Source organism: Entelurus aequoreus, linkage group LG10, assembly GCF_033978785.1.
Source record: "Entelurus aequoreus isolate RoL-2023_Sb linkage group LG10, RoL_Eaeq_v1.1, whole genome shotgun sequence".
In the NCBI taxonomy this organism is placed as follows: domain Eukaryota; kingdom Metazoa; phylum Chordata; class Actinopteri; order Syngnathiformes; family Syngnathidae; genus Entelurus; species Entelurus aequoreus.
Window position 1 is genome coordinate 71,540,904 of NC_084740.1, and position 27,063 is coordinate 71,567,966.

Consider the following 27,063-nt stretch of genomic DNA (forward strand, 5'->3'; position numbering starts at 1 on the left):
ATCAGCAGTCGAAACATTCACCCCTGGCAGGACTTTAGGGTCTTCCATAAAGCCAAGTGAGAACCACACAGAGGTGACAAAGTTCGGAATGGACGTCAAAATATCTGCTCAACAGTTTTACCAAAAACACCTTTCAGAGCTTTTACGATGATTTAAGCATTTTTATTCAGTTTTAAAGACCAGGATGTGGTCCAAACAACATGCCAAATATTGGCCAAATTCTGCCCGAGTCAATAAAACCTTCTAGATCTAATCAATCAAACAAAGTAAAAGCAATTTTAGAAATCTGAACAAAGTGTTTGATTTCAAACACAAGAACTATTAGGTGTTGTTAAGGTTTTAAGTGTTTAGGTATTAAAAGAGGGAAGTGGTGCTTACATGAGGCAGACGTCCTTGAAGTTCTGGATGGAGATGCTCCTTCCGTCTTTGGCTGCCTGAGAAACAAGCTAGACCTTTGCAACGCTGCCTTTTTAAGGCCGACAGCTCTCATCTTCTCAAACTGGTTTATCCTCAGAACATTCCAGTGATTTGTGACATTTGAGCAATTTGGTAACGTCACAGTTTGTGATGTGCAGGGAAAAATTGAATAGACGTCAGCAGTGTTTCATGTCAGAGATAATCATAGAGGGTGAAGACACAACGTGAGGCCGGTGCATTCCAAACAAATCTTGAAGAGCAAACAAAGTCTGTATCTTTTGCTTTTGTAGTGTGAGAAAGATAGATTAAGGCACTTTGTCATTATTCATGTGAGATACTTTCCCATAACTTGGACCTTACATTGTTAAAGTTAAAGTACCAATGATTGTCACACACACACTAGGTGTGGTGAAATTTGTCCTCTGCATTTGACACATCCCCTTGTTCACCCCCTGGGAGGTGAGGGGAGCAGTGGGCAGCAGCGGTGCCGCGCCCAGGAATCATTTTTGATGATTTAACCCCCAATTCCAACCATTGATGGTGAGTGCCAAGCAGGGAGGTAATGGGTCCCATTTTTATAGTCTTTGGTATGACTCGGCCGGGGTTTGAACTCACAATCTACCAATCTCAGGGCGGACACTCTAACCACTAGGCCACTGAGAGGCTAAATGTCCTTTAACATCATGTGCTGGATGTCATACAGACAAACATATGCTCCTCACCACCAAACATTGTGGTGGTACCTCAAGTTAGCTATGCTACTTATTGGTTCTCAACCCTAGATTCTTTAAGGTTTTCCCCCAAGTTCAGGGTTTATCTGTGTGGATTTTGCATGTTCTCCCGAGGACTGCTGGGTTTCTCTCTGGGTACCCCAGCTTTTACCCACCTCCAAAGACATGCACTTGGGGATAGGCTGATTGGCAATACTAAATTGGCCCGAGTGTGTGAATGTGAGTGTGATTGGTTGTCTGTCTATTTTTGTTGGCCCTGTGATTGGGTGAACAACTATGCAAAAACACTGTATGTAAATGAATGATATGCCTCTCACATTAACTACTGGTTAAGAAGTGTAATTACATTATTTTGAGATGCTTTGATCCATTCAGTATTTGTGGTGAAACAAGTCAGGTTTTCAGTATATTGAAAAAGTTGAGTTACAATGGGAATTAATGGACGACCAAAATTGGTTGAGTGTATATAAATGAATATATGCTATTTGGAATAATTTTGTAGCTGAGATACGTATGCTCCGGCGCCCCCCGCGACCCCGAAGGGAATAAGCGGTAGAAAATGGATGGATGGATGGATGGAATAACTTTGCAAAACGTGGCATGCTCTCATTTTAAAGATAAAATTGTTCAAAACTATGTGGCCAAATTCCAGCCCTCTGAACTTTAAATAAAACTGATTTGAAAAAGATAGAAAAAAATGCAGGAAATATCTGTTTTTAGTCAAAGGTAACTCAACGGTTAAATAAGGTAAACACAAAAACCTTTGACAATCCTTGATTACATTAGAACAAATCTAGTTTACAAATATTGTCAAGTGCCTTAGTAAAAAAAAAAAATTTAAAGATACTTTATGAACACCCTGTGTTTTCAGGTCATGACCGTGTTGTCGTGGCCAGGTGACAACCATAGCAATTACTCTTGGAGGATCCTGTACAAAGTACTGTACAAACTCAAGGCTGCTATTTTGTGTGAAACAAGTGGAAATGTGACTACAAGGGTACTAATTTCAAGTTTAATGGGCTCTAATTACCTTAAAAACGTATTAAGAAGTCCGTAAAGATTTTTTTATGCTCCAACTATGAAAATAATCGATTTATTAGTAATAATCCTTCCTAGCGGATATCATTATATTGCGATCATGACTTTGAAACAACGTTGCAAAACAGTTGTATTTGTAAATTGAGACAACTTTGATGTCTAACGTTGGATCCACGTTGTTGGTTGGGAAATGACCAAATTCCAATGGTCGTCACAACCTGACATTGAATAATCGTCGTCAAAAAGCATGTAGTTTCAACATTGTATTTGTGTTGTAAAATATTTCTTGGAAAATGACCAGAATTCAATGGTCAGAACCCAACATTGATTAAACATTGTCAAAAAGCATCTTGTTCAATTGTTAGGTTTGAGTTGCTCAACGTCAGGACCTAATTCAACAAGTTCTCAAAGTTGTTTTATTGTCTTGTGCCTGCTGGGATAACTGTAGTCATTTCTGGAGCGTTTATACGGAAGATCCTCCTACGCTAAAGAAAACCAATTAAACCCACACGAGCAAGCACTTTTGCAACAGAGGAAGACACCGTAGCTAGCCATCACCTACTTCCTGTCCCCAGGCTTCTTACTCCCCACTAACACCGACATCCATTCCACCTTTTGAAATAAAAAAATAGCCAGACACTTATCTGCGGCACAGAACACGCCGACAATTGTTGGAAAGTTCAAAGGCAGAGTTAAATAAAAAGGCGTGGGGGTAGGAGGGGTGACTTGTGATTGACAGCTGTGTTTTTGCCTTGTGTTTTCCAGGAAGGTTTTTGAGCCACACCTTGAGATGGAACTGGCCACGTTGTAAACACTTCTCATCTATTAGACAGGTTTCATATTAAATGAATATATTAGGAAGAAAAGGAATGTTGCGACTGCATCAAGGCCCACAGGAGAATCTGTAAACAACTGGAGCCATTACAGGTCATATCATTTCCTCTCCAAGACATAAACATACTTGTTCCACTGAGAAATCTAAGGATTTGGAAGCCTCAAAGGCCTACTGAAAGCCACTACTACCGACCACGCAGTCTGATAGTTTATATATCAATGATGAAATCTTAACATTGCAACACATGCCAATACGGCCGGGTTAACTTATAAAGTGCAATTTTAAAATTCCCGCCACACTTCCGGTTGAAAAACTCCTTTGGATATGATTTATGCGCGTGACGTCACAAAATCCACGGAAGTGGATTTGTATCGACCCGATACAAAAACCTCTTGTTTTCTTCGACAAAATTCCACAGTATTCTGGACATCTGTGTTGGTGAATCTTTTGCAATTTGTTTAATGAACAATGGAGGCTGCAAAGAAGAACGTTGTAGGTGGGATCGATCGGTGTATTAGCGGCTAAGTACAATACTTACAGCAACACAACAGGGACTACTTACTACGCCTAGCCGATGCTTGCCGCCAAACCCACGGATGAAGTCCTTCGTCGCGCCGTCGATCGCTGGAACGCAGGTGAGCACGGCTGTTGATGGGAAGATGAGGGCTGGCTGGCGTAGGTGGAGCGCTAATGTTTTTATCATAGTTCTGTGAGGTCCGGTTGCTAAGTTGCTAAATTAGCCTTAGCGTCGTTAGCAACAGCATTGTTAAGCCTTACCAGGCTGAGAATTTTTAACCGTGTAGTTACATGTACATGGTTTAATAGTATTGTTGATCTTCTGTCTATCCTTCCAGTCAGGGGTTTATTTCTTTTGTTTCTATCTTCATTTGAGAACGATGCTATCACGTTAGCTCAGTAGCTAAGTGTGTCACCGATGTATTGTCGTGGAGATAAAAGTCACTTTAAATGTCCATTTCGCGTGCTCGAAATATATACATATATATATATATATATATATATATATATATATATATATATATATATATATATATATATATATATATATATATATATATATATATATATATATATATATCATGAGGTACTTTGACCTGTTGGTGAATTCTCCTTGGCAAAGCGGATGTCATTTACATTACAAAGCAGGTATTTAGAATCAAGCCTTCAACGGTGTGCAACTGAATTGTTCGTATTGCAGTTATTGATGAACTAGGAACAGACAGCATTTTTTTCTCTGACATGCAGACAATAACAACTTTCATGAATGGTAAACACCTGAGTGACGGCTAGCTTTCCCCACAGCGCCTGGAGGTGTTGCTCAACATGAACGACAGAGACCAAACGTTCTTACTACATTTCTTACAATGTACTGTAATTGTTTTCTAGGAATTGCAAAAAAACTTTTAAAAATGGTTGACTCAAAAGGAAAAACAAAACAATTGAAGGGTTCAGATGCAAAAACAGATATCTCCATTTTTCTTGTTTTGGAGTAAATCAAGGATTTTTGTGGCGCTTTCAATGACATCCTGCTGTTGCAATTGGATCGTTACTAACAACCAAAGTGAAAGTCCCAATTTGTAGAATGCACATCTATTACAAAAATGTATTTGTTTTACAATTTTGTATACATTTTTCAGCAAAAAACAGATATTTCCAAACAATGTTTTTTTTTTCCCCAATGCAAAAACAGACTACTGGTAATCCTATATGGCAGTGGTTCTCAAATGGGGGTACGCGTACCCCTGGGGGTACTTGAAGCTATGCCAAGGGGCACGTGAAATTTTTTTTTTACTATTCCAAAAATAGCAACAATTCAAAAATCCTTTATAAATATATTTATTGAATATTACTTCAACAAAATATGAATGTAAGTTCATAAACTCAGTGAAGCACAAGCTCAGGTTTCTCACTAAAATGTCTGTCAAACAGAACTGTGAAAAGAAATGCAACAATGCAATATTCAGTGTTGACAGCTAGATTTTTTGTGGACATGTTCCGTAAATATTGATGTTAAAGATTTATTTTTTTGTGAAGAAATGTTTAGAATTAAGTTAATGAATCCAGATGGATCTCTATTACAATCCCCAAAGAGGGCACTTTAACTTGATGATTACTTCTATGTGTAGAAATCTTTATTTATAATTGAATCACTTGTTTATTTTTCAACAAGTTTTTAGTTATTTGTATATCTTTTTTTCCAAATAGTTCAAGAAAGACCACTACAAATGAGCAATATTTTGCACTGTTATACAATTTAATAAATCAGAAACTGATGACATGGTGCTGTATTTTACTTTTTTATCTCTTTTTTTCAACCAAAAATGCTTTGCTCTGATTAGGGGGTACTTGAATTAAAAAAATGTTCACAGGGGGTACATCACTGAAAAAAGGTTGAGAACCACTGCTATATGGTGCCAGACTGGCCCTTTAAATGAGGGAAAACAGATCCGTTTTTTCAGAGGAATGCTTATTCAATCACTCTAACGAATTAATTGCATTCAAACAAACATATTTTTTGGGTGATCCTTGGACCCCGGGGTCCAGGGCTTACATTGATTGCTGATTGCTGCATCATGACATTGTTACATTGACAGCTACATCACAAGACAACAACAGCAGAGTAAACACACAATTCAGTTCATCATTCGAGAGGGTAGTGGCTACACACGTATCCTGTACATCAGTGGTCCCCAACCTTTTTGTAGCTGGGGACCGGTCAACGCTAGAAAATTTGTCCCACGGACCAGGGGGGGGGGGATTTTTTTTGTTTTTTTTTTCATAAAGAAATACAATCATGTGTGCTTACGGACTGTATCCCTGCAGACTGTATTGATATATAATGTATATATTGTGCTTTTTATGTTGATTTATTTTTAAAAAAAATTAAAAAAATTTTGTTTTATATATTTTTTTTAATTTCTTGCGCGGCCCGGAGGTTGGGGACCACTGCTGTACATTATGTACACAGGCAATAGACGGGATTTTTCCCAACGCAAGGACCGCTCAGACTTATCAGGACAGCGTCTCTCTGTATTGGCTCAAGTATCGCTTTTTTATTGAAACTTTAGCAAACTTAAATGTCAACACACACAGACAGACGCACGCACACACGTACGCACACGTTGGCGCGCTCCAAAACGTTAACCACCATGTCGCTACACTGTTGAACACTCTGGGAGTTTAGAAGTTATAAAAGAGCAGTGGCGATCCTTCATCGGCTTGTGTCCCGGTAGTGCCTTCTCCTTCGTTGCAATAGAGGTCCACTGTGGCATCTTTTTCGGTCTCATCACAATTAAAGACTTGCTGCGAAAAAAAAGCCTGCTACGTTAATAAAATCCTCGAACTGAAGGCGCTCCAAGCCGGAGGCTAAGTAGCTAAAATGCTAGTTCAAAGCAGTTGCCACACAACCTGAAGCTATACACCGAGACTGCGAGAGTTTGGACACATTTAAAGCGTTTCTGATCTCTAAGACAGGCTAACACAGCTTTGACAATTGTGGAAATAAACTCGTCAGAAGTGTTGCTCGCCGTCAAAGCTCTTTGAAATGGCCGCACACGTGTGTACAGGATGTAAACAGGATGTAACGTAGAGGGCCCGTCTCTTCAAAAAAGCCGTGCCCGCGAGTACCGTATTTTCCGCACCATAAGCCGCACTTAAAAACCACAATTTTTCTCAAAAGCTGACAGCGCGGCTAATAACCCGGTGCACCTTATATATGGATTAATATTAATATTTATTTTCATAAAGTTTAGGTCTCGCAACTACGGTAAAACAGCCGCCATCTTTTTTCCCCGTAGAAGAGGAAGCGCTTCTTCTTCTACGGTAAGCAACCGCCCCCATAGAAGAGGAAGCGCTTCTTCTTCTACTGTAAGCAACCGCCAAGGTGAGCACCCGCCCCCGTAAAAGAAGAAGCGCGCGGATATTACGTTTAATTTCATTTGTGTGTTTCTGTAAAGACCACAAAATGTCTCCTACTAAGAGACACGCGTACAAGGTTCCACTGACTTTTGATATTCCTGTGAACCGCACTGTGGATACAACGGGAACACGTACGGTGAATATTCGCACCACAGGGAATGAGAAGTCGTCCTTCACCGCGGTTCTAGCTTGCCATGCTAACGGCCAGAAACTTCCACCCACGGTGATATTCAAAAGGAAGACCTTGCCAAAAGAGAACTTTCCAGCCGGCGTCCTCATAAAAGCTAACTCGAAGGGATGGATGGATGAAGAAAAGATGAGCGGAGAGACCGGGTGACTTTTTTCACGCAGCTCCGTCCCTGTTGATCTACGACTGCATGCGCGTCCACATCACAGATGGTGTCAAAAAACAAGTGAAGCACACCGAAGAAGAATAATTTGAGGGATTTGTGGATGAGTAATAACTTCAGAAAGTGAGCTTTAAATGTTTATTTTGTGTGTTGTGTGACACTAACGTATGAGCAACATTGACTTATTGATGTTGCTATTGCTCTGCACTATTTTGAGTGTTACTATTTTTGTGATTGCACATTTGCACTTTACATTTTGGGAGTGAACAGAGTTGTTAGAACGCTGGTTTGTAATATATTATTAAAGTTTGACTGACCTATCTGACTGTTTTTTTGACATTCCCTTTAGCGTAGCGTAGGTGCGGCTAATAACACGGGGCGGCTAATAGGTAAACAAAGTTTTGAAATATGCCATTCATTGAAGGTGCGGCTTACAACACGGGGCGCCTTATGGTGCGGAAAATACGGTACATGAAGTAATGTCATCAAATGGCTTCAAGCGGCAGGCAAAATTAATGAATGAAGTGGTCGTGCGCCGAGGCAAATTTTGCTCAATGAAAAGGTTTGTGCCTCGAAAAGGTCGCAAATAGAGTCATAAGTAAGTGTCATGGATGCCAGCTAGCTTAGTACGTTAGGTAAACCCCACTCGCTGCAGCGTTAAAGAGCGGCTTTGGATAGCGGGTTGTCAGCCTGGTTTTTGGCTTAATGGATCGTCCTCTAGACTCATAGACTGCTTTGAGCCTGAGCACAATGTGTCCATTGTTACATAAAAAGGGATTGAAACGTTGATGACATCAGCCAAATTTCTTCTTCTAAATGTTTCAGCCGTCCATCCATTTCTAGCATCTTCTTTTATTAATGCTTTTTTCCATTTCCAAACGTTTCAATTCCTTTTATTTGCTTTTAGTTGGATTGCACTGTGCCAACATCAATAAAAGATGAAAGAATCTCCAAGTTATACACCCACCGTCAACTTTCTTTCTAAACACAAACATACTCAGGATTTGTGCTTTAATGTCATTTTATGTTCTTACATTTGGTTTGTTTTGATGCTTTTATCTTATGTTTCAATATTTTCACTGCCATGATTTAAAGTTGTTTGTTTTGGGGCTTTTTGTGGTAATTTTGTGGGTTTTTTTATGCTTTTTTTGTTGGTCTTAATGTGTTTTTTCCATTTTTATATATTTTATATAATATTGTTTTTTTATTTTATATGGTTTAATGTGCTTTTACTGTTTGTTTTGTTTCAATAGAATTTTGTATTTTTATTTTGTTTTGATTGTATAAGGTTTTTGTTTTTACTTGTATTTTAAAGTTACTTGTAATGTTTTATTTGGTTAGAATGTCTTATTTTATGTTTAAATTATGGTCATTTTGTGATTGTTTTACAGTTTTTTTGTTGATCATTGGGTGTTTTGTTATTGTTTTTTATATACTTTAATGTGCTTTTATGCTTTTTTGGTGGTTTTGATTTGTTTGTACAGCATTAATGGTGTTTTTATTTTGTTTTGATTCCATTATGTTTTAGTTAGTGTTTTAATGTTTTACCCACCGCGAACCCCGAGAGGGACAAGTGGTAGAAAATGGATGGATGATTTTAGTATTGTTTTTATTTGGTCAAAATGTTTTTCTTAATGTTTAAATTTGGTCATTTATGTTTTTTAATGCTTTTTTGTAGGTCTTTGTGTGTCGTGCATAACATTTTTATATAATTTCATTGTTTCTATATGGTTTAATGTACTTCCATGCTTTTATTTTATGTATTTTTTCTTGGAGTTATTGTTTTGCTTGTATAGATTTTAACTGTGTTTTTATTTACTTTTTCATTTATGATGTTTTTGTTTGCGTTTTAATGTAGCATTTAGTACTGTTTTTATTTGGTTAGAATGTTTTTTTTCATGTTTAATTTTGGTCATTTTGTGTTTAATTCTGTTTTGTACGTCATCATTTATATGATATATATGATATATATATGCAGTATGCCTAAGTATTCATTGAAAACAAGGCAGAGGTTTTATTTAACAAGTATATTCAATACTTTTTGCCACCATTTTTATATTATTTTAGTTTACCATTGTTTCAGGTTTTTCTTTAGTTTATACAAATTTTAACAATGTTTTTATTTTGTTTTGTTAATAAAATGTTTTTACTTGTGTTTTAATGTTGGTTTTAGTGTTTATATTTCATTAGAATGTTTTTTTTAATGTTTAAATTGTCATTTTGATTTTTAAAATGCTTTTTTGTTGGTCTTTGTGTGTCCTGTCTTTCCTATATTTGTATATGGTTTAATGTCCATTATGCTTTTTTGTTATGGTTACATGATTCTTGTTTTTTCTTGCATTTTATTGTTGCTTTTTTTGTGATAATTTTTTTTTTGGGCTCTCCGTGTGTTTTGTATTGTACATGTTTATTGTTTTTATATAGTATAATGTGCTTTTATACTTTTATTTTTGTTTAGTTTAAACACATTTTAAAGGTGTTTTAAATTATGTTTTTTTAATGTTGAAAACTTGTTCATTTTGCACTTTAAGTTTTTATTGCGTTTTAATTTTTGTGATTTTAATGTCTATTTTTTTCATCCTTAAATGTGTAGGGCTTTGTCAATATGATTTAATGTAGTTATAAGTTTTAATAGATTTTTAGTTTCGCTTGTATTATTGTGGTTATTGTTTTTATTATTGTTCTAATCCAGTGGTTCGCAAACTTTTTTCACCAAGTATCACCTCAGAAAAAAGTACCACCATAATAACCAACATAGCGCAGTATGCCTAAGTATTCATTGAAAACAAGGCAGAGGTTTTATTTAACAAGTATATTCAATACTTTTTGCCACTGTAACACAACACACAGTTTGAATAGTAACACTGTGTTTGAATGTAGGAAAGTAAAACACTGTACTTTAATCAAGTGATTCTTTGGCATACCACTAGTGGTACAGTACACGTACCACTGTTTAAGAATCACTGTTGTAATCTTTATAATTAAAGTTGTGATGTTTGCATGTTTTCGTGTTGTGTTTATTTTGTTGGATTTTTTAAAGTTCATGCTATTAATTGTGTTTTTATTGTTTTACCTGTTTAATGTTATTTTGTTTATATTTTTCAGCGTGTTGTATTTTTACTCACTGCTTTGTTTTATAGCTTTCATGCTGTTTTGTATGTTGCCCATCGGGTTGTTGTCCGGGAAGTAGTCGGTGTCCGTGTTACAGTTGGACTGAAAAAAAAAAAAAAAAAAGCATTAAGTGAAGCAGCGTTGTTGTTGTCATCGTCATTGAACACATGAAAAAGTCATGTTTGTGTTTATTTCGGTGGCTGCTAAAAGATTCAGATGTTTTCTCTCCAATTCAACTGGTGGACAAATGGAAAAAACAAGTCAGGTGGAAAAGTTTCCAAGTGCTTTTGAGTCGTTCTCAGAGCTTCTTTTTTCTTCCTCAATCAACATCTTAGCTTGGAAAGCGTGGCGTGAAAGAGGACTACAGCATGGTGAAAATTAAAGTAAATAGAGCTTGCATATAGCTTATTTAGCAACATGTCACATGACAGATAAAACAGCAGCTAAGCTAATGCAAATTAGCATTAGGTGAAATATGTTACTAATCTCAAACATTTTATTGTTTTCGTTATTTAATTAACGAAAGGGAGCTTTAGCATTGAAATACTTGAATGCTAGCTGCAAAGCAAACATTGAGGAGCATCACACTAAACTCACCTTGTATGCAGTTTTGTGCTAGCAATTGAGTTTAATGTACCGTAATAGACGCTAAACCACATCATTCTTTATGTGCTCGATGCCTAAATTATTGGTATGTTTTCATCTAAAAAAACATTCTGGGTATCACTTAGGGATGGGCGATACCACACTTTTAGGATTCGATACGATACCGATACTTTTTCTTGCATTTTCATCGATACCGATACCGAAACCACTAATTTCTTATTGGCAATTTTTGTCAGTCAAAAATATTATTACTATTATTATTTAAGACAAATCACAAGACAAATACAGACCATTTATACCACATGTATTATGGTCAATATATAATAAAAGTAAAATTAAAATAAATAATATAAATATGAAAAATAAATTAAATATTATATATGATAATAATTATATATTATATATAATAATAATTAGATATTAGGGCTTTCCAATTAACTGTCAAATCCAAATCGCAAGAAGCTGCAGTTATTTTTTAAAGTTTGTGATATAATTAGCAATTAACGAAATATGAAATAGGCTAATGTTTTCGAAATGTAAGAAATCATGTTACAGATTAAAACCAAAATCACATTCAATCATATATTTCAAGATTTTCTTGGAAAAAAATAAAATTGTAATGCAAAGATGAAGAATCTCCAATTTGTATCTCTTTCTTATCTTGTTTTAAATACTCAAGCAATTTTCAACTAACAGTAAATTCCCCTGTGTGGAAATTATTTGAATTTTGGATAATCATTTAGACAAAAATATTCAATAAAAAAATAAAATAAACAATGCCTGACACTGGATATGCCTGGCTGCATCGCTGTCGGCTGGCTGTGTGTGTGTTGCACGTTGACGACGCTCATTCGCTGTCTCCTGTCACGTGACTGGGCCAGCTCTATACTCTGCCAGGTACAGGGGTGTCCCAGCACATAGTAAGTTAAGTAAGTCATCAAAAACATCTGAAAGTGATGCTTGCACCCCCCACACGCCGTTTTTTGGTTTATATCGATACTTTTTTCAGAAAAGTGATGCCAAATGAGTAGCGTGTGAGTATCGATATATCGATACCACAGGATCGATACGCACATCCCTAGTATCACTCCATCTTATCTGTCTTGTCTTTTAACAAAGAAACAAGGAAGTCCCAATCTTCGTTCGATGAATGTTCTGCAATTTGTCGTCCCCAAAGTAAGAACTGAACTGGGCAAGAAAGCATTTAGGTTTTCAGCACCGAAGGCTTGGGATAACCTACAATCGAATATTCAACTTCAAACTAGGGCTGCAACTAACGATTAATTTGATAATCGATTAATCTGTTGATTATTACTTCGATTAATCGATTAATAATCGGATAAAAAAGACAAACTACATTTCTATCCTTTCCAGTATTTTATTGAAAAAAAACAGCATACTGGCACCATACTTATTTTGATTATTGTTTCTCAGCTGTTTGTACATGTTGCAGTTTATAAATAAAGGTTCATAAAAAAAAAAATATATATATATATATATTTAAAAAAAAATACAAAAAAATTGCCTCTGCGCATGCGCAGCATAGATCCAATGGATCGATGACTAAATTAATCGCCAACTATTTTTATAATCGATTTTAATCGATTAGTTGTTGCAGCCCTACTTCAAACCCTTGTTACATTGAATGAGTTTAAAGCTTCTGTGAAAGGACTGCAGTCTACCTTGTCTGTATGCACATGTGTCATGTGAGCAAGTTTTAATGTTGTAAATTTGATGTTTTATGTGTTGTTTACTGTTTTTAATGTAACCTTGCTGCTGCCCTTTTGGCCAGGTCTCCCTTGGAAAAGAGATCTTTGATCTCAATGGGATTTTTACCTGGTTAAATAAAGGCTAAATAAAAATAAAATAAATACAGCCCGCGGACCATAGTTTAGGGACCCCCGGCTTAGCACAATGATAACATAATAAAACAGCATTTGGGTTTCCTAGCAAGGTTAGCATCAATGCTAACAGACAACAGAGCAAACCCAGACAATGCAACAACAAACATTCGGGATCATTAGCACGATGTTCAACTTGCACCGCTGCTAATGACCAAAATTAGTCATCACTTCCAGTGACCGGATGTGACGTGAACACGAATGTTCTAAATCAGACGTGGGCATTCTGCGGCCCGCGGGCCGGATGTGGCCCGCGTAAGGCAAATCCTAAATATCTATGTCGAGTGTGCGATACAACGGTGCTGCTTTTGTTTTGAAAAGCGTTATTTGTATTACTTCCGAGTGGACGTATGCGCTTGTGTGATTGTGAGTGAATGTGAACAGCGGCAATCACAAATTACGAAATAAAGTTTAAAAAAAATCTATGTCGTGCGTGCAATACAACTGTGCTGCTTTTATTTTGAAAAGTGTCATTTATAGGCGTATGTCCGGGTGTAACCTGTGAGTGAAGGTGCATAGCGACAAGTGATGAGACGTTAAAAAAAGAAAAGTTGATGAGGAATGCCGTGTTTCCAACAAGACATGGACTGCCAAGTATTTCTTTACAGAAATTAAAGGTAAAGCCGTGTGCTTAATTTGTGGTACACAGGTTGCTGTGTTTAAAGAATATAATTTGAATCGCCACTACACGACGAAGCACAAGGAAAAATACCGGAATCTGTCTGATGAAGCGTGTGCAAGGGAGGCTGATGCGTTGATGGTAAAACTGCAAACCCAACAAGGACTTTTTGCCAAATTTCACACCCCCAGAGATGCAGCCGTCAGGACAAGTTTCGTCATTTCTCACAAAAGCGCCAGAAAAAGTAAGGCGTTTTCTGATGGAGAGTTTATTAAGGAGTGCTTATTGGACTCTGTTGCGCTGATATGCCGGAGACTTTGACTGTTTTTCGCTGGCTTTGGATGAGAGCTGCGATGTACGTGACACCGCCCAGTTTTCAAATCACGAAGGAGCTGGCAGCCATGCAGTCAATTAAAGAGACAACCACTTGTTCACATAGGTAAATGTGTGTTTGGACATGTTAGGACTGAAATGAGACAAGCTGGCAGGTGTGACAATCCAATCCAATCCACTTTATTTATATAGCACATTTAAACAACAAAATGTTTCCAAAGTGCTGCACAACAATATTAAAAACAATATTCAAATATTATCCTTGGCTCCACCAATGACTGAAAAAAAACAAAAAATAATTACATATAAAACCAATGTAAGAAACAATATAAAATAAATATGATTAAAAACGATTTTTAACAACAGATGGTTGTCCAAATCTGACGGGGAAAAATGTTGGATAATACAGGATAAAGTGACAGAAATTAACCCTGTGCAGAAATGGAAATTTTTTGCATTGTATTATACATCAGAAAGTGTTGTGTAAGACAGTGTTAAAAATAAAACCATCAGAAGCAATCTGCTTTTGTATAAAGTTAAGTTAGGTTAAATTAAATTATTATTAATTATTATTATTATTTATCTTACGGTATATCAAAAATAATATTGAGCAAAATTTATTTGAAATATTGTCGGTGTGGCCCTCCAGCAGTGCTCGGGTTGCTTATGCGGCCCCCGGTACAAATTAATTGTCCACCCCTGTTCTAAATAGAGTAGCTACTAACTAATTAAAGTGTAACGTTTGAAACCCCATTAAATCATTCGAATTGTCAAAACGTGTTAAAAATGACCTTTCAAGGCAAAAAAATTATATTTGGAAATTCGCTAGCTTACCTGACACGACTGCCATTTTGAAGGACATTCATCCTGATAGTCACAAGACTGTCACATGACAAGCATTTAGACATGCTTTCCACAATGGTTTAATCAAAGTCAAACATACAGATGTACATTTTAGGACAGTGGTTTGTCCACCAAGTACCACAGCAGAAAACACTTGGCTCTCCAATTACCACCATATTTACCAACATTATAATAACGTAGCATAGTAGGCCTAAGTATTCATTAAAACATGACAGAGGTTTTATTCAACAAGTATATTTAATATTTTTGGCCACTGTAAAATTACACAGTTTGAACAGTGACACTGTGTTTGAATATTTTAAAAAAACACACTAATAATTGACTCGTAGCTAGTGATTCTTAGGTGTATTACTACATCAGGGGTCAGTAACCCAAAATATTGAAAGAGCCAAATTTGGACCAAAAATACAAAAAAAAAAATGTTTTGAGCCACAAAAATTAAACGCCTTAAATAAGTGTTATAATCAAGGCAACACATGATGCAAGTGTCTATATTAGCTATATTAGCCTACTATCAAAATGACTATGTGACGCAAATCTTTGTTGACATAAATGTTGAAATGTTAATATTTGTTCTACACATTTTTTACAACATTGGAAAACATTAGTAAAATGAAGGCTTCTCAGAGGGTGAGATGACTCCTGGAAATTACTGGCTTAGAATGGCCAAAGGTTAAAGGAAATGGCAGGCTGTCTTCCTCTAATGGATTTATTAAAAATTTTGCAAGCTGGGTAACGTTTGCTGTGGTCTGGAACAATACGGCACACACACAACTATCAGAAATGCAGCCAATATTACATACAGACAATATGTCATGAGACATGCAAGTATCAATTATATACACAGAGAACATATGTAAAGGAAATTAAATGAGCTCACATATACAGTACAGGTCAAAAGTTTGGACACACCTTCTCATTCAATGTGTTTTCCTTATTTTCATGACTATTTACATTGTAGATTGTCACTGAAGGCATCAAAACTATGAATGAACACATATTGGGTTATGTACTTAACAAAAAAGGTGTAATAACTGAAAACATGTTTTACATTCTAGTTTCTTCAAAATAGCCACCCTTTGCTCTGATTACTGCTTTGCACACTCTTGGCATTCTCTCGATGAGCTTCAAGCACACTTGTGAAGTGAAAACCATTTCAGGTGATTAGCTCTTGAAGCTCATCGAGAGAATGCCAAGTGTGTGCGAAAAAGTAATCAGTTAAAACATCCATCAATCCATCCATTTTCTATCGCTTGTTCCCTTCGGGGTTGTGGGGGGCGCCGGAGCCTATCTCATGTTTTCAGTTGTTTTACCTTTTTTTTGTTAAGTACATAACTCCACATGTGTTCATTCATAGTTTGAATGCCTTCAGTGACAATCTACAATGTAAATAGTCATGAAAATAAAGAAAGCGCATTGATTAGCTTGCAGTCATGCACTGACCAAATATGCCTGATTAGAACTCCAACAAGTCAATAACATAAACAAAGCTCACCTCTGTGCATTTTTTGTGTTTGGTGGACAAAATGAGAAAAAAAAAGCGGGGCATAAAACACAAGTTGTACATGTACACACACTATGATGGGTTCAAAGACCGCCAAAAGTAGTAGGACTAAACAGCGCTCGCCAAATACTCTCCTCAGTGAAGCATGTATAACATAAACAGTGGGATTTCTAACAATTAGGAAGGTTTGTGTCATGTTTGTCCTCCTACAGAACTAATATTAGAACAAATAATATATTTCCCCCCATCTTTTTCCATTTGAGTACATTTTTAAAAAAGCTCCAGGGAGCCACTAGAGCGGCACTAAAAAAAGTTAAAAGTACCAATGATTGTCACACACACACTAGGTGTGGTGAGATTATCCTCTGCTTTTGACCCATCACCCTGACCCCCTAGGAGGTGAGGGGAGCAGTGAGCAGCAGCAGTGGCCACGCCCGGGAATCATTTTGGTGATTTAACCCCCAATTCCAATTCTTGATGCTGAGTACCAAGCAGGGAGGTAATGGGTCTCTGCGTATCACTAGTGGTATCCGTATCACAGTTTGAGAATCACTGCTTTAGGGCATTTGCTCATTATCTCGTGCTGCTGCGGACGAGCGGCTCACGCGTTTGTTCGTTCGTTCGTTTCCCCTTTAAATGCCAGAAATCTTACATATTTTCTACTGGCAATGTTATCTAGTAATAAAATGTAAAAGTGTTTAACTATAGCAGGGGTCACCAACCTTTTTGAAACCAAGAGCTACATCTTGGGTACTGATTAATGCGAAGGGCTACCAGTTTGATACACACTTAAATAAATTGCCAGAAATAGCCAATTTGCTCAATTTACTTTTAACGTTATTATTAATAATTAATGATATTTACACTTAATTGAACGGTTTAAAAGAGGAGAAAACACGAAAAAAATTCAATTTCGACTCTTTAAAATTCAAAATTCAAACGAAAAAAAGAAGAGAAAAACTTTAAAAAAGAATTTATGGAACATCATTAGTAATTTTTCCTGATTAAGATTAATTTTAGAATTTTGATGACATGTTTTAAATAGGTTAAAATCCAATCTGCACTTTGTTAGAATATATAACAAATTGGACCAAGCTATATTTCTAACAAAGACAAATCATTATTTCTTGTAGAATTTCCAGAACAAAAGTTTTAAAAGAAATTCAAATGACTTTGAAATAAGATTTAAATTTGATTCTACAGATTTTCTAGATTCGACAGAATAGTTTTTGAATTTTAATCATAATAAGTTTGAAGAAATATTTCACAAATATTCTTTGTCGAAAAAACAGAAGCTAAAATGAAGAATTAAATTAAAATGTATTTATTATTCTTTACAATAAAATAAAATAAAATACTTGAACATTGATTTAAATTGTCAGGAAAGAAGAGGAAGGAATTTAAAAGGTAAAAAGGTATACGTGTTTAAAAATCCTAAAATCATTTTTAAGGTTGTATTTTTTCTCTAAAATTGTCTTTCTGAAAGTTATAAGAAGCAAAGTAAAAAAATTAATGAATTTATTTAAACAAGTGAAGGCCAAGTCTTTAAAATATTTTCTTGGATTTTCAAATTCTATTTGAGTTTTGTCTCTCTTAGAATTAAAAATGTCGGGCAAAGCGAGACCAGCTTGTTAGTAAATAAATAAAATTTAAAAAATAGAGGCAGCTCACTGGTAAGTGCTGCTATTTGAGCTATTTTTTAGAACAGGCCGGGCGTGCTACTCATCTGGTCCTTACGGGCTACCTGGTGCCCGCGGGCACCGCGTTGGTGACCCCTGAACTATAGCAACGTTTGCAAGGAGTATCAAAATACAAAAATATTGAACTTTACTGATGTTATTCAGGGATATTAGAATATAAAAGTTTATACTCATGTTAACGAGAAGTATAAAAAATGAAAGTAAAGGTTTAATGAATGTTGACAAGGCGTAAATAAAACAGTAAATGTAGTGTTAAACTAAATGTTCAAGTGTTTAAGTGTCATACAAGTGTAAAAAGAAATGAAGCAGGATATTAGAGTTCACAAGTGCTGCTTTGATTGTGAGACATGTGACTTCCGGTCCTTTTTGTCCAGCCGTCAACGTAAAAAGCCAAAGAAAAAGCCACGTGTTTTGCAGTTGTGACTACATGAGGAAGCTAGCGTACTTGGCGACGTCAACAACTCATTTAATTTTAATGTGAGTGTGCATGTGCGCATGAGTGTGCGTGAAATGCTGAAGAAGGAGGCGGAGGAGGTTCAGTGACGAAGAGTGTCGGTCACTGTGAACAGAAGACTGAGCAAAAGACGAGGATGACGATGTTGCCGTTGCAGGGTATCATCTGGATTGACGTGATCGTCAGCGTCGCCTCTCATTGTAAGTATCGTATCTTTCTCATCTTCATCACTTTCTTCGTGTCTTCAACCCTAACTATCCACGCACACTGTATACTACTTCAAAAGCTTTGTAGACTTTGTGCACCCATATTCTGTAAATAACTGAAATGTTGCTAAGTGTCCGCGCCAGCACTATATAAATTAAAGTTATTATTATTATTATTAATATCATTGTATATCAGCGATCACATTGTTGGTAGTTTGCCTGAAAAATGTATTTTACTTATTTGCATTTAAAATGTGCGGTTAGCATTAGCATAATTATAGTATCATAAACCAAAACTAAATATACACAGCAGTGACTGCTTTTATTGTGGTGGGACAGTTCACAATGAATGAAGAATGGATGCCGTGTTGTACCTCTTGTCTGTCTTTTTTAGACAGCTGCAACGCTCCTCTGGCATCCGCGCTGCCTCGGTCATCTTTCAGCAGCTCGTCGCAGTTATCACCCGGCGACGCCGCACACTTTGCCAAAATGGACATGAGAGATGGTGGGTCCCACACACAAGGACCAACAGACGTGATAGTTACAGCCGCCATGTTGTCCAGAACGTGCAGGATGGTCTCCCGCAGAGATGGACCCCGGCCCCTGGTTGCAGCTGGACCTCAAGGAGCCAATGGAGGTGACGGCGGTGGCCACGCGGGGGGGTGTCAGCAAGTACCGCCTCCTCTATGGTGACACGCCGCAGCACCTGAAGGAGTACACGCATGGCGATGTCCACTTCCTGGCATGTGACACACGAGCCGGGTGGGAGGAACTTAGTCAAATGTTATTCTGTCACATCCTCTCCTGACTTTTGACCGTGTCTCTGCAGACTAACGTGAATGGACGGGCGGCCGTCCTCGTCAAGCTTTCGCCGCCGCCAAGGGGTCGCTTTATACGCTTCGTCCCTCTGGAATGGACCACTAGCGACGGGCCCGGCCTGCGGGTGGATGTGTTTGGCTGCTTCTACAGTAAGCCATGCCCCCTTGCCACGTGACACAATCAAGCTAATGATCAGCTGTCAGCCATGACACTGATGAATCGGTCGCTTGCAGAGTCGCACATGGCCGACTTTGACGGCCGAAGTGCTCTACTGTACCGCTTCAAGCAGAAATCCGTGTCTACGGCCAAAGACGTCATCTCACTGAGGTTCAAGAGCCGGCAGGCCGATGGCGTCCTGTTACATGGTGAAAGCCGGCGTGGCCACTTCATCACCCTGGAGCTGCGTGACACCAGACTGGCTCTCCACCTCAACCTGGGTCAGCTCAACGATGACTTCAGTCCTTAGCTTCTCATCTCTCTCTAATGTCTTCTTATTCTCTTTTCACACTCTCACATCAATAACCTCGCTGCTATCAGATGACACTAGCGGGGGTGGGGAGGCAGTGACGGTGGGCAGTCTTCTGGACGACGAGAAGTGGCACTGGGTGGCGATGGAGCGCCTCAACAAGCAGGTAAAGGTCAGCGTTGACCACTACACTCAGTCCTTCCAGACCCAAGGCCATGGGGAGTCGCTGGAGGTGGACTACGAGGTCAGTCCACGCCGACAGGGGTTCCGTGGGAAACGGGGTCATTCGTCTTATGTAAACGCGGTCCTCATGTGTCTACATGTGACAGCTGAGCTTTGGCGGCATCCCTCTGCCTGGCAAGCCCGGAACATTCCTAAGGAGGAACTTTGAGGGCTGCATGGAGAACGTCTACTATAATGGTGTCAATGTCATCGACCTGGCTAAAAGACGCAAGCCTCAAATGTACAGCGTGGTAAGATTGCGCTCGCTCTCCCCACTTTTCATGAGCGATGGAAGCCAACCTTCACATCTCCCGCATCTTTCAGGGAAACGTCTCCTTCTCATGCACGCGGCCCGAGCGGACGGCGTGCACCTTTATCAGCTCCAGCAGCAGCTTACTGTGGCTGCCGGCGGCTCCCCACACCATCGTTGATCGAAGGTACTTCTCCATCCGCTTCCAGTTTAGAACATGGAACACTGACGCACTGCTGCTTGTCACCGGGCTTGGACCAATGCATCGGGAGCTGCGACTGCACATCTCCGACAGTCGACTGCTCCTAGGCAACGCTGCCACAGGTCAGTGAGTGCTTAATGGCGCTTTTATGTTGGCGGGGTGGCTGGACAGCAGTGTTGGGACTAACGCGTTATAAAGTAACTCAAAATAACGCTGTTATTTTCAGCGGTAACTAGTAGTCTAACACGTTATTTTTTATATTCAGTAACTCAGTTACCGTTACTACATGATGCGTTACTACATAAAAAATTACGTAAAATAACGCAGTATCGACTAGAAACAGAAGATCTGAGTGGGTTTTATTGGAGAGTTGAAGTGTCGTCCTTCTGAATCTTCTTGTGTTACAACGGGGAGAAGAGAAGAACTAATGAAGCCTACTCGGATGAGAGGCAAAACCTCTTTTAAGACAAATTGAACAGTCCACTTGCGATCGATTGAATACCACTAGAAAATTCTGTCATTGTTCCAATCAAGATCTTCTTGGGTGATGTTAACATGCTAACAGTGTCCGTCTCAGCTCAAGTCCAGCCTGTAATTGTAGTAACCAGTAGAAACACTGGAGAGCGTGGTCCTCGGGTGAACGACGGACTGTGGCACTGGCTGAGTTTGGACTACAGGGGCCTGCAACTGGTCCTGAGTCTGGACCACCAGCCCATCGCCACCGTACGACAGCTCCACCCACTGGAGCCCAGCGGAGGCTTCTTCTTCGGGGGTGGGTGCTTCGCCGACACGCTGCAGGAGGACAATGCCATGTGCCAACGTGTTTTTGTGCGTATGTCCGCCAGGCTGCGGGGCATCAGACTGCCACAGCTGGAGCTCGTCATTCCAGGGCTGCATGAGGCTGCTGTCCATCGATCGGTGGCCCATCAAGCTGAGCCTTGTGCAGCAAGGGATGCTGGGAAACTTCTCGTCTCTGCTATTTGACGCATGCCACATCAGAGACCGGTCAGCGCCACGTCACTGCTCCTTTCCACACGAGGTGGCCAGATGTGTGTTTATTTATGTTGTGTACACATGTGCGTAGCGTTTTCTTGTGATGTTGCAGGTGTCTTCCGAACATGTGCGAACATGGCACCTCGTGCACACAGACGTGGGACCGCTTTAACTGCAACTGTTCTGGAAGCGGATACGCAGGAGCCACTTGTCACCACTGTGAGTTACTTATATTAAATATAATGTCACGTACGTAATATCACGAGTACTATGTGATAAGAGCTTATCATGCTACGTGCGCTCTTGCAGCCATATTTGAGTCGTCCTGTGAGTCGTACAGACTCAGCGGAGGCTCGTCTGGCTTCTACTCAATTGACCCCGATGGCAGCGGCCCACTGGGGCCCACACAGGTGTACTGCAACATGACAGGTGACTTGCTAACTCACTCATCTACAGTAGATCACTATGAGTGCCAACATATAATGAATCCATAAATCTTTAAATAATTACTTAAAATGCCATTAATTAAATGTAATTAGAAAAAATATATGTTATTAAATCAGTTTTTTTTTTACATTTCATAATTTATTAAATAATTTCATGATTTTATTAATTATTTCATGATTTTAATAATTATTTCACAATTTACTTAATTATTAATTTCATTATTTCATTATATATTTAAATAATGACACATTTAAGTAATTATTTAAATATTTATTTATTTATCCCATTTGGCCCTTGTCAGCGCTTCATGGATTTATTTTATCTGTCAAACTCAACCCTCAATGTCAGTGGGCGGATCCAAACACCTGATTGGTTACCCGGCACTTCCATGTGCAATAAATCCTCTAATCATGAAAGAAAGAAATCAAAAATGTATTAAATTGGGAAATAAGGAAATCAATACATAATTAAATACACTTAGACATTACATACATGACACATTTGAACACATGGATGTATTTAATTGTAGTTATTAATGACACATTTAAGTAATTATTTAAAGATTTTTTAATTTATTTAACTTTGTCCCATTTGGCCCTCCATAAATCACTGCTTTTTTGCCAGTTTAAATTAAAGAAAGGTTTAATGGTGTTGTCTGTATGCTGAGGAAAAAGACGCTGCAGCTGTGAATCCAGCAGGGGTGGCTGTTTCACAGGTCAATTCACTCGACATTTGCTTTGTCAGGACGAGATGTTGGCATGTTAGCTTGACTATAATTGTTTCTCAATGTGTAAATGTAAAATTTACTTGCTTTTTTAAATTTTTTTTTACCATTTGCGGGCTGTCTTAAAACGTAACCCCGCGAATAACAGGGATCTACTGTATTCCATTTACAAAACACAATCAATGATGCGGTCATGTGACATCTTTGCGCTTCAGACGACAAAGTGTGGACCCTGATCAGTCACAACGTCACGCTTCCTGTCCGAGTAAGCGACTCATCTAAACACGAGACTCATGTCATGAAGTTTAACTCCAGCGCCTCGTCCCAACAACTACGTGCCATCGTGATGGCATCTGAGCAGTGTCGACAGGAAGTGGTCTTCACCAGCAAAAGGTCCCGCCTCCTAAAGGCTGATGGTGAGTTGCTACTCTTCAGTCTGTTATCACATGACCTCCACTCGCTGGTGAACGATTTGTGAAGACTGCGCGACGTAAATGTTACCTAATGTTTACGTCCTAAGTGTTTTTGTGGCAGAAGGACACCCGTTGTCCTGGTGGGTGGATCAGCATGGGGAAAGGCGAAACTACTGGGGCAGCTCCAGCCACGCATGGTAGCATTCTTACAGTCATAGCCAGCAATTAGCACAGTCAAAGGTCAAGACAGGACTGTTTCCTGCACAGGTCCAAGGACTCTGGGTTTCTGTCTGGGAAAGAGCATCTCCCACTCAGTGTACTAGTTGAGGACTCCGAGGCCGTCCACAGTGTGGGCCCTCTGCGTTGCCATGGAGACAGTGAGTGCAGCTGACACCGTATGACCTGCACCAAATATCCCCTCAGCTCTTCCTCACCAACAGAGCGTCTTTGGAACATGGCGTCCTTTAACCAGGAGGGGGCCTACCTCAGTTTACCGCCCCTGCAACCTGAGCAGGCATTTGACCTCACCTTCTACTTCAAGACTGACGGTCCTTCTGGTGTCTTTCTGAATTCTCTGGGCCAGAAAGACTTCATTCGCTTGGAGCTCAGCTGTGAGTTGACCGCATTAACCCTGTAACACCCCTTGTTGTAAAATTACAACTTTACCTTTAACCATCCTAAAAAAACAATCTGTTATATATAAAAAAACATTTTTTTATTACCACATTTACATAGTCATAGGGTCCTATTGTTCAGTCTCACAATGCTATTGGATCGTACATTTGTTTATAAGTCACGTCTTCTGGCCCTGAACTCACACAACCTCTCAAGGTTTCCTTCGAACAACATCTATTTGTTTCATTGTACTGGATTCATCAGATTCAAGTAATTAAAATGTATTTTATATTTTTTGGGGTTGTTATTACAATGTCTAGAGCATGTACATAGGTAGTTATTGTGGAACAGATGCATCAAATTACATTTAGAGCTTGTTATATAATTGTTACAATTATAAAAGAGGGGGGACAAGCGTTTTTAAGAGTTTTATCTTGTTTCATATTTTTTATATTTGTAATAAATGACTTCATAAAAATATAACTAATGTGTGATTATTATTAAAGGTATATACCGTTATGGGGCTAAGTAAGCAATCAACCCTGCAAATGAACCCTTAGTTGTTCAGACAATGTGAGTACAAATACAGAAATTCTGCTCCCATCAAAGCCCAATGTTGCAATATTACAAAATTTCTCTAAAAACATACATAAACTTTTTTTTTTTAAATCTTCAATTTCTGCATCAAATGCCTCCTACAACAACATCTGAAAGGTCAAATGATTTTTTTTTAGGTTTTTCTATATTTGGGTCTTACAGGGTTAAGAGACCCCATTAGCTTAGTAATCTTGATTGCTAATGCTAATTTACTAGCGTCATATTTTTTTATCTACTTTGATCAGTGAATTAAAAAATCTGCAATAATTAGCTGTGCATTAGGACTTGATCCTAAATGACCTCATATAGCTATTATTAGCCAACAAAGTTAGCTTAGCTTATTAGGGATATGTGTTATAATAAAATAAGCTTAGCTTCGAGGTTTTAGTCTGTTAACATGATGGCTTTGACATCTATTTCTTTGTGATTTCAGCTCATTGTATGTGTGCATTTATTGGCTTTAAGCCTCAATGAGCAAAGCTTAGAATCCCCAAAGAAGCATGCATGAACATTGTGTGTGTTTTTGTGCACGACTTTCCAGCTCCTTCCGTCATGATGTTGTCGTTCAGCGCATCAGTGGTGTTGGTCAAGTCCCACCTCCCCCTGAATGACAGACAATGGCACTACGTGAGGGTGGAGCGCAACGTTAAGGAGACGTTGCTGCAGGTGGATGAACTTCCCGTCGGCGTCCTGGAGGCCCCGCCTGATGCAGCCGTACACCAACGCCTTGGCGGGCAGCTTTTCGTAGGTATGAATGTGCCATGGTGGCTGAAACGGTTTGTTTATAAAATGACATTGTGTTGTACCCCAGGGGGGGTACCTTCCGGCCTGCGAGGTTTCTTGGGCTGCATCAGGTCTCTGACAGTCAATGGCTTAACCTATGACCTGCAAGAGAGTGCCAAGACGGCACCCGGTGTGAGCCCCACATGTCCCGGTTACTGTGACGGGCCGAGCGTTGTCTGCCACAACCGAGGGCGTTGCTTTGAAAAGAGTGACGGATTTGCTTGCGACTGCTCACGCTCGGCGTACGCCGGGCCTCTGTGCAAAGACGGTGAGAGTTACAGGCCGCCGCTATTTGCCGCTCGGGGTAAGCCGTGCTTAACGTGTACTTTGTGCGGCGTCTGTGTCCGCAGAAGTGGCTCTCGCCTTTGATGAAGAGACATCAGTAACCTACACCTTTTTGCCAGGCCACCACCAAAAGTCGTCTGTGTCCAAACATGGTGGGGGCAGGACCAGAGAGGACATGACCTTTAGCTTTGTCACAATGCGGAGACCCGCCATGTTGCTAAGCGTCAAAACATTCAAGACGTACTACATGGTTGTCCTACTTGCTGGCAACGGTACTACCATGTAACTTCACTACGTCAGGACATTACGACATGGCAACTGTTGTCAAACTGTTTTGCAGGACGTCTGCACGTGTGGTACAACTTGCAGAGTGACAGGAAGCCTGAGGTCTTTAGCCCCGCGTCCAGCAGCCTGGCGGATGGAAGATCGCACCAAGTCAGAATACTCTGCGAGAGCAACACTGTCTACGTGCAGGTGAGAGCCTCCTGTTGTGTGGTGGACGCCCGCACCCCTGTAACATGTGTGGTGACTGGCAGGTGGACCAGCAAATAGACAGGAAGTTCACCTTGGTGTCGGATGCTGAGCCGATCCCAATCATGACCGTGACTCTCGGAAAAATCACAAGTACGTTACAAGCCTGGTCACATGTGGCGACAGAAGGGGGCATGTCCTGTGCTGCTGATGATTGACAAATGGCTCTTTAATGCTACGTCAAGGTGGTCAGTTGCTTTCATGTCTTTAAACAGTAAATGAGTCCCTCCCTCTTGAGGTGGTCTCGGCGGGCAAGGCGGGTTTTGTGGGCTGCCTGTCTGCGGTCCATGTCAATCATGTGGCACCCCTGAAGGTGGCGCTGTTGCAGCGAGGCATCTCTTCGGTTGGCGTCCGCAGTGCGCTGGCGCAGTCCAGATGCTCTGACGTGTCGCACGATCTGACAGGTGACGCTTTGCTTTTTCTTTGGCCCTCTTGTACCTTTGACATTCGCGTCTTCACCTCGTCTCTGTGAGCAGGACAGACCAGCACCACCACGGCAAGCAAAGATGGCAGTCAAAAGGGGGCAGGGATAACCATAGGTTTGTCCTTCACTTTGTAGAGTTGCTGCTCGTGCCTTGACAAGAGAGATGATGAGAGCTCTGATTATCACACTACCTATTGTAAGCTTCTGCTAACTTCTTGTACCTGCTCCCCAGGCAGCGCCACAGCACTCGTTCTTACCGCCGCATGCCTGGTTGCTGCTATGACCCGCCTGCTCTACCGCTGCCGCCCCCAAAGTTAGCAGGAAGTGGACTTTAGGGGCAGAGCTTTACATGCACAACGTAAAAGACAACATGAAAGACTACATCACTAAGAGCTGCAGAACATTATGAAAGTTCATATGTGGGCGTTTTGAAAACGAGTGTGTGTGTGTCAATTTCTTATTTCTACCACCAACGATCATCTCACTATGCTAATGCTAAGGAAGTTAGCATTGACTTGTTTTGGTCTTCCTCCTGATGACATGACAAAATAAAATGAGACAATTGACCTCTTGGTGATGTGTCTCATGTTCTTAAGCATGCACAACGTGACAAGAATGCTGTGTATTTTTAGTTGCTGCCATTCAGCTAAGGCTTGTGTTACACACACAGGAAGGCAGAGCCAAACA

The 27,063-nt window shown here is 39.5% G+C and overlaps 2 protein-coding genes across 4 annotated transcripts in view; one reads left to right on the forward strand and one right to left on the reverse strand.

The window, feature by feature from the left end:
* The window catches only part of LOC133659003 (alpha-tectorin-like), a 60,170-nt gene that overhangs the window by 17,725 nt on the left and 15,382 nt on the right, over positions 1-27,063 (reverse strand). The window contains exon 2 of the mRNA XM_062061594.1: positions 10,433-10,520. The gene's annotated coding sequence lies outside the window, so the exon portion shown is untranslated. The remainder of the gene's footprint in view (positions 1-10,432; positions 10,521-27,063) is intronic.
* Positions 18,376-26,930, forward strand: LOC133659001 (contactin-associated protein-like 5). 3 transcript variants are annotated; one of them, XM_062061590.1, is made up of 23 exons: positions 18,376-18,599; positions 19,000-19,110; positions 19,169-19,573; positions 19,658-19,861; positions 19,962-20,134; positions 20,220-20,363; positions 20,437-20,686; positions 21,166-21,336; positions 21,410-21,569; positions 21,670-21,776; positions 21,867-21,986; positions 22,944-23,144; positions 23,263-23,338; positions 23,409-23,518; positions 23,582-23,752; positions 24,895-25,101; positions 25,165-25,404; positions 25,487-25,693; positions 25,762-25,895; positions 25,958-26,045; positions 26,168-26,356; positions 26,434-26,491; positions 26,609-26,930. In XM_062061590.1, the coding sequence occupies exons 4-23, from the start codon at positions 19,666-19,668 to the stop codon at positions 26,709-26,711; spliced, it is 3,105 nt and encodes a 1,034-aa protein (XP_061917574.1). In that variant the 5' UTR covers positions 18,376-18,599; positions 19,000-19,110; positions 19,169-19,573; positions 19,658-19,665; the 3' UTR covers positions 26,712-26,930. The 3 variants fall into 3 exon arrangements, with proteins under 3 accessions (XP_061917574.1, XP_061917575.1, XP_061917576.1); XM_062061591.1 differs by having other exon boundaries at positions 23,266-23,338; XM_062061592.1 differs by having other exon boundaries at positions 18,377-18,599; positions 26,429-26,491.